Source organism: Apostichopus japonicus, chromosome 15, assembly GCF_037975245.1.
Source record: "Apostichopus japonicus isolate 1M-3 chromosome 15, ASM3797524v1, whole genome shotgun sequence".
NCBI classification, from domain to species: Eukaryota; Metazoa; Echinodermata; class Holothuroidea; order Aspidochirotida; family Stichopodidae; genus Apostichopus; species Apostichopus japonicus.
Window position 1 is genome coordinate 23268005 of NC_092575.1, and position 14755 is coordinate 23282759.

At 33.6% G+C, this 14755-nt stretch overlaps 2 protein-coding genes across 3 annotated transcripts in view; both read right to left on the reverse strand.

Moving 5' to 3' along the window:
• The window catches only part of LOC139980529 (uncharacterized), a 290788-nt gene that overhangs the window by 182181 nt on the left and 93852 nt on the right, over window positions 1-14755 (reverse strand). The gene's annotated exons all lie outside the window — the stretch shown is intronic.
• Window positions 615-14755, reverse strand: part of LOC139980827 (neuronal acetylcholine receptor subunit alpha-3-like) — a 43243-nt gene continuing 29102 nt past the window's right edge. Inside the window, exons 2-8 of one of the 2 annotated variants that reach the window (XM_071992778.1) lie at window positions 7946-8085; window positions 7175-7219; window positions 6539-6648; window positions 5432-5612; window positions 4260-5075; window positions 3255-3456; window positions 615-1542 (exon numbers count right to left, since the gene is read on the reverse strand). In XM_071992778.1, coding sequence (XP_071848879.1) covers window positions 1526-1542; window positions 3255-3456; window positions 4260-5075; window positions 5432-5612; window positions 6539-6648; window positions 7175-7219; window positions 7946-8085 — 1511 coding nt within the window. In that variant the 3' untranslated portion in view covers window positions 615-1525. Of the gene's footprint in view, window positions 3457-4259; window positions 5076-5431; window positions 5613-6538; window positions 6649-7174; window positions 7220-7945; window positions 8086-14755 lie in introns of both variants that reach the window. The other variant, XM_071992777.1, reaches the window with a different exon arrangement.

Below are 14755 nucleotides of genomic sequence, written 5' to 3' on the forward strand. Positions count from 1 at the left end.
ACTATCAGTAAAAGATAGCACTTTATTGCCAACTGTAGTAATTCGCCAATTTAAAAAAAAAAAAAAAATCCTAATATAATTGAACCGCAAGGATCCTTGTCCAATTAAAGCAAAACAGTTTACTTGATTAAATGATACCAAACAAATATAATTTAAACAATATTCTGTGAAATCATGCCGTGGCTCAAGTCATATAAAATAATCGGTCACAATACCCTTCCACCCGGGCCCTCTTACCCCCCCCCCCTCCCCCATAATACAGAGTAGTCTTAAATACTATGTATAAATATCTTCTGTTAGCACAGTGTATACATGTACTGACAGGAAGAGAAAATGGTCAATGATCCTAAAATGTGTTTTTCATATCTGGGAAAAATATCTGTCTCAATTGAAATTGCGATGAATAATGATATCTGCAATATTTTTACAGAGGCATTTCCAAACAATGTGGTAATCATTAAGCGAACTGGGTATATATTATGAAGTATGATGTAGCACTACATGCAAATATCTCTGTGTTAGTGTGTATTGCTGTGAATACACTGGTGTGTCTCCTCATTGCCTATAGTGAACAACCGTTATTCATTCTTTTTATAAATCTTCTTTTTTGGGTGTTTTAATTTTGCAGCCTAACATTGAAATATATTCGTGCATATTATAATATCACGCTAATACCTCGAAACTTCTGCTGTCGTTTTCACTGAACATTTTTTTCCTTTTCACTTATGTTAAATATTTCGTCTTTATTCGTCGTGGAACTGTTACAGAGATTGCAATCACAATGCTAGTTAGTACACTTCCTCATTTTCACAACCCGTAAGTAATATCTTTAAACTCATTCCTCTAATATAGATGTTGGGGTTAGGGAAGCAATAAACTATTCAATTAACAAAACAAAACAAAACAAAACAAAACGTGTTCAATTGTTCATTTTCAACGTGATTCCTAGTAAATCATTTTTTATAGGAGACATATTTATCTAGAGATATAATCTTCCTCACAATGCATAAACTTTTCGGAAACTGTGAAACAAAACTTAGAGTCAACTGCCTTTTTTCCTTAATTTCTTTTGATCATCCTAGCTTTCATGTTACAAAAGGTTGTTATAATAAAAAAATCTGAAGAAATACGTAAGCACGAAATTCGTAAGTCCTTTAGAACTTCCAAACGTGATAAAGCTTTGAGTTATGATAATAAATATACATTTATGAATATTGATTGACATTATTTACACTGAAAGAGTAGTAAGAAACGTTTAAACCAAGGCTGAAAGGGTATGAATGGTTTTGTTGTTGTTGAAATAACATGAATATTTATGAACCAGTCATATGAACAATATACATGTTAGTTCAAAGATGGCGCAGCCACCTAACTTTCAACGATCAATGAAATATAACTTAACAACAAAAAACGCATTGTTACAAAGTATAGCATTTTACACAAATCACAACACAACATTCTTCGCATGCAAATTAGATGCACAATAATGCAATACATATACCATATGTAAGTCAATCGCTCACCGTTAACCTTTGTGATTATCTGTAAAAAGAGAAGAAGGTAAAAAGCACTTTCATAGTCTTAAAACTAGAATAAACAGATTTATTGGAAATTATAAACGCAATGCACCCAATATACTCAGAGAAGTTAATCGAGGATCGTGTTATACTTTGGTATGCAAATTTTGATGCTGTTGGTGCATGGAGATTTTGTCGAGAGCGTGGTGGGGTGGGGGAAAGGGGAAGCCATTTGGGAATTGATGTTTATAGTTTGAAGTGTGCCCTGTCAGGGGGTTATTGCCTTTATCGTTACATATTTGTTTGCATATCATCATAATAGTCAAAGTTCGTGTCTGAAGTAAGCTTAACGTCTGTTGACATATTCTACAGACTTCTTTAAGAGCCACAGATTATATTAATTGGATTCATCAAAAGGAAGAACCCATTCTCCAGTGTGCCTTATTATTCATATATTCTTTTCTCCAAAGTAACTCAGTTAAAGACCAAAAACAAAAGCAAAAAACTATGCAAACCGACTTTAAATGAAATTTAAAATTAACATTGTCATAGTGATTGAATCGTAACAACATAGTTACAACGAATATTGTGATTGTTCTTCGAAACACGATTAATGTCGTTAATATTATAAGAAATTTGATACTGGAGAATCAAACAGACCTTGCCAAGTAATAATTTGAAATAAAAAACAAAAAAAATGGTCAAAGAACTTAGGAGACCTTATATTTTATGACTGCAATTAGCATGTACCATATGTCATTTCTGAACGTATCGTAATTCCTGTCAGTTGCCTTGGAAACGAAATAAAAATCAAAGTAAAACATATTTAGATGTTCACTGCATTGGATTTATATTGGATGTATTGAATAATCTGTCTACAACTCTGTGTGGTTCACGTGCACTTAGCTATAGTATTTAATCGATATTAGCTGATTAAATATCTAGTATGTATATGTAATTAAAGAATCACTCATAAATATATTTATTAATAGAAAAAAACAGACGATTAAACTTATTTTAATCAAGCAGAGCAAACTGATTGTCAAAGAGGAATGAAAAATTAGTCTATCTTGAAACAAATTCAACCATCTTTGATATAAAAAGATGCACCAAGGGATTTTTTTTGTCAGTTGGAAGTCAAATCTTTATATGTTTTATTATCCCATTAAAAATAACATAGACATAGGGAATTGATCCCATATTCGTTGCCATCTTTCATATAAGTGTAACACAAATTTCTTAATTCTTAAATGATGCAAAAATTTCATTTCTTAAGAAAATAGTTCGTTGAAGATATGATTATGCTATAGTTAAAAGGAACACATTATTTTTTAATTCCTTTTAAGATCAAAAGTTCTATACTATTTAAACTATCATTTGTTAGTTGTTATAGTAATTGCCAAACTTTCTCAAAACAAACTGCCGTTTCCATCGAAAGACGAGTTTTCGTCCTCATACATATATATTTATATTTATATATATACATATGCATATATAATATATATTTATATACCATTCGTCCATGCCTTCTGAGTGGAAAGACCAATTGCAACCAAATGTTAAACAGAAGGAAGGATTTGCCATGTCTATCGGCCCAGGCATCAATCAAGCTTCTAGTAATTTCCTCGTCCGATCTTTCTCCTCGGCTATAGTTTAACTCTTATCCGGTGGTACACGTTCAATTTTGTGTTTTCTTTCTTTGCCAATTTCAGTCATACAAACCTTCCTTAACCTTACCCAGAGCGACTAACTCATCATAACTTTGGTTCTCGACAACTGTTGGACGCGTGTAATTCTCAACTGGATGGTGGTCGGGTGCTTCCCACAGCATGGGCGCTCTTAAGATAATACCAAACGTTCCAGAGAGGCACGTGATAGTGAAAACCCACAGGAAAAGTCTGTCGATGACAGTTGCCATAAACTTCCAGTCGTCACTGATCTGTGTGGATAAAAGCAAAAGACAAATTCTCACTATCTCATCATATTCTTCGAAAAAGTTTATAAAAAAATGAAAGACAGACGCACTCACGCTCATGCATAGAATAATAATAATAATAATAATAATTAACAGTTCTTATATAGCGCAACTTACAATAAAGTCGTGCCGCGCTGTACTTAACCCTGGTGATTGGTAACTTGTCACACCTACACACCAAAGTGTGCACAATTCAATCAATCTTTCCTGGGGCACCACAGTGCACCACAGCCACGTGTCCCCTGGGGACTTCCCATAGGGTACAGCCACAAACCGGCGCACACAACTATATTTACAAGTCACCTCGCAAGTCCCCATTTATACACCTGGGTGAAGAGAGGCAATGGAGATAAAGTGCCTTGCCCAAGGACACAACGCAATGATCTGGCCAGGGCTCGAACCTGTAATCCTTAGATCGCAAGTCCACTGCCTTAACCACTTGACCACAACGCCCGAAAATATTGCCTTACACCCTTTTCAAACAAATTATAATCAGAAAGACATTTGAACGCATGTTACCATTAAACGTGCTAAGTTGATAATTTTAAAACTATGAAAACAGTCTGAGGTGTTACATATCATAAAAATTCTTAAATATACTGTGTTCAACTATACCGAGTACGCCATATGTTCAAAATGATGGATAAAGACTTAATAAGGAAAAAAAAAATAACTATACAAATGCTTTTAATCCAAACTGATTGCATCATAGTTCACGCCATGGACAAATCTGATGTTGTTTTGATGTTTAACTTGATGACACTAACCTCTTCCATTTCATCCTCGGCTTGCATATGTTTAACTATGACTTCTATATTATCGATGATCTCCATACAGTCCTGTTGAAGTGGTTTCCCGCCAAGCGATTCATCAAATTCGCGATCTCTGCTCTCAATTTCCTCTAACAGAGAAGGAGTTATAGATTCTAACACATACGTGCTCGGCTTCTCATCTTCTTTCTCCTTCTTAAATACAGAACTGATGGATGTGAAGATGCTCGAAAATGGCGGCTTGACTTTTTTTAAGGCTCTATACTTCTTCTTGCTCCCCTTCTCCTGCATTGGACGCTTTATACATAACAACTTTGGAAGAAATTTTAGGAAGACTACGCGACTCCACATGGGCATTACATGGGTAGATGAGGTTCGGAAGTGGATATTAATCACCACTACTGTGATCGTTATGGATAGCGTCACAAGCACCATTGTGAACAACATGTACCTCCCTATCAGGGGTAACGTTGTCGATGTTGGTGGAATAAGGTTTGGAATCAACAGGAGGAACACGATGAGAGCGAGCAAAATGGAGACTGACAGGGTCACTTTCTCCTGTGCGTCCGATGGCAGATAAAACACCAAAATGGTCAAAAACGAGATCAAGAGACACGGCACTACTAACGTGACCACGTAAAAGAGTGGCTTCCTGTGAAGTATGAACCGATACGTCACATCCGCATAATACTCGTCCGGACAACACGGATAGGCGACTATATTAGCTTGACCGGGCGATTCCATAATTTCCCATTCCCCGTTTGGCCAATAGTCCTCTTGGTCTACGATGGTTCGGTCACACGTCATGTTAATCTTGACAAAAAAAGGTGAAAAGAAATATTACAATCAATTTTTTTTTGTTTTTACGTTTTATACGAAGGATTTGTTTGAAAGCTGCATAGGGTCCGACGCTTTCGAAATATGACCATGGAATAGACATCCTTATATCGCGACAGCAGTATTTAGTTGTTACTATTCATGACTAGAAAACTATATCATTATACCCCCACGTGACTCTTAACGAAACGTGGGGGTGACGTGTGTATTATCAATTCAGGTCAACTTTCTGAATATATTGCAGAATCCATCCTCCTCCCCCGCCACCCCCCCCCCCCTTTATCCAACTCCGCTCTCCAACAACACAGTCAGTCGACCCTCCAAAAACGTACCTTTGAAGAGTCATGTGACCAAGGTCCGAACTTCATTTTGCAGTTTTGTTCATCGAAAGGAAAATGTTCGATATTTATTTTGCAGGCACTTTTGTAAATCGCTGGTGGAAACCACGTGACCTTTCCAGCGTAGTTTACAATAGCATTTGTTATGTACTGTACATCAAAATTACCGTCAGCACTGGAAACAGAAACACAAAAATATATTGGAAGGTTAAAGTTATTTTTATATTCGAACATTTTCGAAATATATATCTATATATATTTGATTCTATTGTTGTCGGTGTTAACTATAGATATTTCAGGCCCGTTTGTTTGATATGCTCCTGGTTTATACGTATAGGGTTGTTTCATATTTTTAGAGTGAAGGGATAAATGCTTTAAAGACAAGCTCATTGAAGTGGGTACACAACTCTATAGCCTTACGATATGCTATTTACCCTCCAAATCAATTAAAGGATTTTTGCTAGTCGCTCTTAACTAACATACTTTAGATGTATTCAGTTTATAATATAATGTATTTGGGGATCATTTCCTGATTTCCATTGACCATTATGGCGGGGCGGGGGAGGGGCAGTTTAGAGACGATAAAAGATAAAACTGAGTCCCAAAATCGTTTTGTTTGTTGATTGTTCCTTTAATACAGTTATCAGACTAGTTTTTGTGGAAATAAAGAATTGCCCGAAATTAATTTATACATGTACGAGACTTTCTTCGGTCATATATATCTGACCCATTTTGTATAAAAGTCTATTCAAATTTCTCAAATTGCACTAGGGTTATATACGTACCAATATTATGATCCCTCTTCGGGCCAATTTTACCATAGCTGTACATGTCAGCGTGATAATACAACGTGATTAAAGATATATATATGTATATATATATGTATATATATGTATATATATGTATATATATATATATATATATATATATATATATATATATATATATATATATATATATATATATATTACTTTTGTTAATGTTGCTGGTTTACTATGAAATGAATGAAAATGAAAAAGAGGTGCATGACGTAATAAGCCGATACGTCCAATCAGGGAGTTGTTATGGTTCCATAACAACTCCCTGGTCCAATCAGCTTACTTGTTATATAGCAAAATATCTGGTCTCCATAATCTGGCAGCAGGAATATGTATGACTTCTATGCCATCGTAATCTTTGGGATCCCATTTTAGGTAAACATCTACCCAGTTCTGTAACAATTTTTTTGAAGAAAAAAAATAACAAGTTAAATGTGCTAACTTAACTACATGGAATTCAACTTGACAACAAGAAAAATGAATTATTGTAATCAATAAACGAACTGTTATCAACCAGCGTGTTTATATAAAATCATGATTCCCATATAACATCGATAAATATAAAATAGTAACAGAAACCATTAGAAACTATAGTTTGTAACATACGTGAATTGTTCACATCATTATTCATAAACATACAAATACAGTTAACAAAACATTGTGGTTTTTTGGGAGAGCAGATGAAAAAATGCTGATGTCACTTACATAGTTATACAACAAAGATGATAACATTGTTAGCTATGGTGTCAGACTGTAGACGTTTTGTTACATGAAAAGGATCTCTTCTGCATTTTAATTCAATTTATCACAGAATATTCACGACAGTGCAAGGTAATTTAAATGCAGTCGTTCAAATTTTGGGGTCTTTCTTAGGTTTGAAGAAAATATTAATAATTGTAAAAAAAAATAATAAACTTACATGCTTAACCCAAACACTAGTTGTCATGATCTGACTCCGTTCATCCTACAAAATGAAGAAGATGAAGAAGAGGAAGATGAAGAAGGAGAGAAGATAAGAAGCTGAAAAACATGTCATTGAACGCTGCCACTGACATTCGACAGTCAGTGTGGATTTGAATGCATTTAATGAGCAGCAAACAACGAAGAATGAAGAAGTTAGCAATGTTCACTGTTATAAGGTTTCCATATGTAGCAGACGACTTTATTACAGCTCGTTAAATATAGTGTGCTTCAATGACAGAGTAACAACAAACGCTCTAGAAATAAGATAAAGACCTTCAATATTGTACACGGACTACACGCGCGGAAACCCCTTCTAAGCGTTATATGTATAGTGCCCTTAGACGGAGGCTTTGATAGATACGTCAAAAACCATAGTCAAATGATGTCATCAGACTTTCCTTATGAAAGTCTTCCTGTTTTCCTAATAATGATAAAGCGTTAGTTTATTTACGTCACATTCTTCATTCTCCTTAAATTACCAGACAAAATTGAGATACATTATATTTTAAGAAAACTGAAACAAAAGGCTATTGCTTTATTATGCCGCATATATTAAGACAAACTGTTCTCGAAAAGGAAGAAAGCGATCATTAAGTGATCAAAGCACCAAATACAGTTATGTTCAAAATCATATTGCAATGTTGCTATGTCATGCAAGAGATTCATCTCAGTCTATAACAATAGGAAGAAAGAATCGTCATCAGTTTGGAATTCATAGAGAACTTACCACATCAATTAATTGTGATATTGAGAGGCTGAAATTAACCAATACTGTTTCGTTGTCGCGTAGGACCGGTCGCACCTGTGAGTGGTAGTTTTTTGTTAACTGGAAAAATAGTTCCTCGCCCTTTCTAGATGTATCTGAACCTGTGAATAAAGGGTAAAACCAACATCAAATATGCACGTGAACGATCAATAAAGCACTCTCGACATAAGACAGGTTATTGAATGTAACATTCAACATCAGAAGGATAGACCTTTACCAAGACAATATACCTGTCAGGTTAACGTATATGCCAAAGGCTGACTTTTCAGGGTGGTTTGAAAGCCAATCCTACAGTGGGAGAAAGAACACTACGTCTCCTTCGTTGAAACTCTCTACGCAAATCAAAATCAAAACGTGCGATGTTTTTTCCTGCAATCAAACGAGCAATGTTGGTAGCATATAACAACTGTTTCAGTGGTAGAAAAATAGTTCTAGACAACTTTCTTGTTATGATGCGGTGTTTAGGCTAAATGAAATAGAGTTGATTAGTAGTGGTAAACAGCTTAGGCTTGATGATGCCTTCAACTGCTATCATGCTATAGATCTAACTTATTTGAAATAAAGAAATCTGAATATTTAATTCCTTTATGACTTATTTTACGAAATGCAAATCGTATTGATTATCAAGCACATGCGATGTACGGCGCGAAAACAAAAGGATTTTATTTTTAAGGTATATGCATGACCTTTCTTTAAACATGTTATCCAAGTGAGTTAATTATTTTGACACGTTTATCGACTAATATACCTAATAGCACAAATTTCCCTTAAACCGTATTTCTCTGTTTTCATCTCATTTCAACAAGTTTCGTATGTTGCGTGTGAGCGCGCTCGTCTGGTGACAACACTTGCCAAATTGAGGGGACTTTTTTTTCTGACACACTGTGATTTCAACGTAGCTAGCTAAGAAGAAGTGCGCATTGAAGAAACCAAATTCAATTACTTCCCATGCCGAGTTTTTCTATCTTCTTTCCTTTCCTACTATCGATCAGTTGTCTACCCTAACTCAAAGGTATTCACAAAACGAAAGAGAAACCTCCGAGGGGAAAGGAGAGACGGGTAGGAGAAATAAGATAAGTTATGAATTGATTCGTTTGATTAAAAGACTGAATATTGAGTATGAAGAAAATGTGAAATATGCTTGGGAGGAATAGAAAATGACTACCAGAGATTGCAGGGAAAACAGAGAGAGAGAGGAAGAGGGATGAAGGGAGAGAGAGATGGAGAGAGCTCCTCAAGGTTACTAAAACGTAATGCCGTAGGAATCCAGGGCTCGTTAACCCAAATGTTCATCCCAGGCTGATGTTGATGTTGAAGAAATCTTCTAGCTTAACTTCTGCTTGTAATGACAAATATTGTATTATCAAAGATGATTAGGTGCATATTTTCGCCTCCGGATATTAAACGATGTTCTTAGTACGCTGAACTGCCTCTTTATACTGAAATAGACAGCACATACTGCAGCAGTATGATCACTTCATCAAATTATTGCCTTCACAGACATCATTCTGTCTAACACATTTTCCTAGTTTTACAACTATTTTGTGAAGGAAACCACATATTACATATAGGGGGGCCTACTAGTGCTGCCCACTTATATGTCTCAAAGAAAATCATGTGACAAACAATCTAATTCCAGGCTATTATATATATATATATATATATATATATATATATATATATATATATATATATATATATATATATATATATATATATATATATATATATATATATATATATATGGTTAAAAACGTATATGACATTTTAGAACTTGCTTAAGCAGAAATACATGGTAGCCAAGCATATACAAGCATTTTTCGAATGTAGTTCACAATTATTGCATGTATAATTAGATTCGAATATATACACATCAAACGATACGTTAGAGATCTGATATAAGTATATATCTACAAGGCAGAGTTAACCATGGCATCTGGTCACATGCTCATGGCTTGCAAATATGACAATCAAAACCTTACATAAGTGCCAACGACCATAATGTTGTCTTCATTTCATTAAAGAAAGTTGTATAAGGATTATGACTACTTCCACCATTTCATTGCATAAAATCATGTTGCTAGACCAGAAGACACTTTCTGCAATACAATCTTAAATGTATCTGATATGCTATATATTGATGTATGATATTACATAAAATTGGAAGACAATTAAGAGAATTTAAAACGCGTTTGAACATAATGGTATCATGTTTTGTATTATAACTGAGGACGTCTACACGGTATTCACACACAGGAGTGCATTAAATCCCACGTATTTACATACTGTTGGAAAATAAAAGCCTACATTTTTTGGGCTTTGTTCTTACGCTGTCGTACAGAGGTCGTAAATTCCCAAAGGAATGAGTGTAAACAAACCGTAACAAATGATAAATTGGTCCAAAATGGATTTATAAATGAAACCCATCTAGAGATGGAAGTAATAAGGCTTAGTATAATGAATTATTCGTGATGGTTTATTTCTTTATTGTACTGTAGGAAACAGTGAAAAATATTTCTCCTCGGTTCTTTTTGTAATTTTAGAGAGGGAGGAGGTAAAGAAAGGATGTCGTATACGTGATATATGCAAGCCGTATTGAAGAAACGTTAAGAAAAGACAGTATATGCGCTATGACACCAAGATGAATTAAATGTCAAATCAACACACAAATCATACTCTTGATGCTTTTGAGTTTATCCGAGCTTGAGGTACTAGTTTTCGCATCTTTTAAATTTATCATCTTACACAAGAAAACGGCGATACAGAAAGAAAGGAAGTGACGAAATAAAGATATCTGGAATTAATAAAAAGAAGAAGAAGGAGAAGCTTTCTTCTTCAAAGAAACCTAAGCACAGAATAATTTACATTTGGAGAAAAATCGAATATTCTATTTGAATAACTTTCCTGTATGACACTGTATATGTGTATGTACATGATGTTCTCGTTTGTATACATAAATATATACATATATATTTATATATATATATATATATATAATTTATATATATATTTATATATATATATATTTATATATATATATACATACATACATACATATATACAAATATATATACATACATATAAATGGAAGCTACTTTATCAATATTGTTAGACAATGAACTTATATGTGCATATCGTGAAATAAGAAGAAAAACCAGTAAACTATTCATTGTGGATGAGACATTAAAACAAAATTCTGTTGAGACACACACAAGCTATGGCAAAATAGTTCCCATTTGCGTGCATTTTTAGGCATTTCGTGTGTGTTATTTATTTATTTATATATATTTGAGAAATTGTTTGCCACATATGTTAAATGTCAAGGTGTTTCTCTACCTTTGAATAATATGACTGGTTAAGGCAACTCTCTGTATTCTACATAAAATATTTTGTTCAACGACCTTATCAAGGATTAAAACTTGCAAATGAAGAATTGGGCTAATCTAAATTATGTGAAGTATTTTCTTTTTTCAATAATTTCTCACATAATTTAAATAATAAATATATATATATATAAATATATATATAAATAAATATATATATATATATATATATATATATATATATATATATATATATATATATATATATATATATATATATATATATATATATATATATATAAATTTATTTCAAAGTTACGTTTGAATTATTTCAAGTCAGATTTTGACCCTGTATGACCTTTTTGTAAATGAATGGAGTAACTCACAATTAAGCAACTGTTCGTGAAATACAAATATTCTTTCACGGTTATTCAGATATGCCCTCGTATCCACATTTACACAACCAGGACAGAAGAGAATGATGTACGCATTTTTTTTTTTGGAAGGAGTTTGTTCGTTATATAACAGTTATGCCGTCAATTTCGATAAGTTTTTGTTTTAATCAAAACTATTTACCACTACTACTGATCAATTGGAGGATTTTGTTGTCTTCTTTGTTTCCGTTTTCTGTTTATTGAAGACACTACTCAATCAACGCTCTTTATTATAAACTGTATGGATTCGCTTCCCCTCTAATTCTTGGTATCTGATCGAGACAGACCATCATAAATATGCCAAGCATTTTTATTTTGCTGGGTCGGTCATAAAAATCGCCTAGGAGTCAAGTTCCCAGCTTTTTGCGAGGTTAATTTTGTAGATTGCCTGAGGTGATTCAACAACGCGGCAAACGCTTTGTCAGTAGGTCATAGAAACAATTGCCAATTGTGAAACACATCATAGCTTATAGCACCCGATACACACAGATAACACAGTTACTACTGTAATTCTTCAAGTTTTGTACCGCAGTAAGAACCGGATCGTGCTATAAATCGGTAGCATGTGCTATTAGGATTACAGTAAGAACTGAGGATGTGTGTAATTCCAACAAATCCGGTTGTTTGGGATTACACATATCCTCAGTTCTAACTGAAAACCTAATAGCACATGCTACCGATTTATCAGATTTGTCAGCACGATCCAGTATTTACTGTGGTACAAAACTTTAAGATTTACAGTAGTTACTGTCATCTCTGTGTGAATCGACTGCTTATAGCCTTCCAAGGACACAAAATTGGTACATTCTCATCCACTAACACATATAACACAAACCGACATACACACACACATGCCAAGAGCGCGCGCGCATACACAACGAATACATAACAAGTATATACAAGTAAAAAAAAAAAGAAAAAAATCCTTGCATGTAACCTTATCATCTGTAATGGTGATAAGGTATAAAGATTATGGGTATTCATGTGACACAGCGAGTGAGTGCAACATTCCTAAGATAAAAGAAAATATGTTTTGAAGAAATTAAAGAATTTGCTTTGGGTTCCAGCTTATTCCATTCGACATTTAATGTACAATTCTGCTCTATGTAAAAGCCGATAACTGTTAATTACGTCAACCTCTTTGTTATCGATACAATTCTAAAAGGAGTATTGTTATGGAAAACGTTCTCTTTATCCGATTCGCACTCTGTCTTAATCTGCATGACAATACAAGACGAGACAAAAGATTACGAGGAACGGAAAAGAACAATTGATAATTACACAGTCGAAAAATAGATTGATTGATCGATTGATTGATAAGTAATAACAACACACGATGGTAATAACGACATAGCTGTACAATGTCTAACCCACCATTCATATTTTGGATTTACAATAGGCAATTAACACTAATCCCAGCTTTTTCAGAAATGTCGCAAGAAACAAAATATCTACATATCTACCAAGTAAAAATTAACATTTTCTGGACTCAAAAGAACTTATTCAAAAGATGTTTATTCTACAAGGATACAACAAAAAGTTATATATGTCTGTCATGTGTGTATAATAACGACAGACGAGTCAGTATAAAGTATACACTAATATAATTGCGTTTTTAAAATCACAGATTACCTCAAAATCCAACCGGGAACCATGAGTTTAGGTATAACCAACAACAATTTATATATTTGCAAGTATATTTAGCAATACATTACATAATGTCAGACATATCGTTTTCTGTTTTGTATTAATACATAGATAGCCTTGTGATTATATGTCATAAGTCTCTTATAGTGACCTTGAGGGGTATCCACAATTATGTTTGAATATAACATGATTTGGTCAGAATCAAACAACGTTAACATACAAATTAATTCTTCCGAATTATGCATGATGCTTTTACGAAATAATTGACGGTAACGGTCTTGAATATATATATATATATATATATATATATATATATATATATATATATATATATATATATATATATGTATATATATATATATATATATATATATATATATATATATATATATATATATATATATATATATAACGTTATCAATAATTTTCTATTCCTGTTCATCCAAGATGTTCAGGAGATTGGCAGAAAACTACACAGAACTATCCCCAGAATTAATATTTACCGTTATTTTTCAACTGTGAAAACAATGTGATATATATATGCAGACATGCATTGCTGCATTGTTCCAACTGGAACCTCATTTATGAGTCACCGTACCATTATAAAGGCGCCTCAACATGAGTTTCATTGTAGTTTTGTGTGCCCTCGGACCAGCATTATACGTCACAAGATAAAATAGACTCATCATTACTGCTATAGTTTATCTTCATTGCAGCAGAACAGAATTGTTCCAAAAAAATTACAGGATTTTGTTTCAAAACAGGCCTTTTTACGGTTAATGAAGGGAAAAGACTCTAGATCACTAATGCATATATTTCTTGTTTGTTCATGCAGAATAATAATCAAATGTATTTGGATGGAATTTTGAATGACGTCTGTTTTTCCCCCACAATAATAAAACCTATACATAAATACTATACTACCAATACACATTTACCTTATAGTGTGTAAGCTAGATGAAATATCGCTCCAAGGTAAAGTGCTAAAAACATTGATCCACAGGACAGCTGTGCGAACTTTTATTCAATAAGCTAACCATTGTTCATTGGTAATAACTTTGCTATTTTACACGGTTTTTTTAGTTTCCCACTGTAAATTAGTATCCATGCGTATATATTCGAAGGTCATGTTCATCTCATGAATTTTTGTGTAGACAATTATGGTTTTTGGATCCTTGCTTTGTGAATGCGTTAAATTGACAAAACAGCTTGCATTATATTATCGTGTGCAATGTATATAGGAATAGCGCAATATTTTGAATTTCATGGAGTCACTGTGTAATGTAATAAATGAAATTTGCGACCAGTGGAAGAATATGCCGGTAGATTGAATAAACTAGGTCGGGTAGCTGCATCATGTAGTAAGC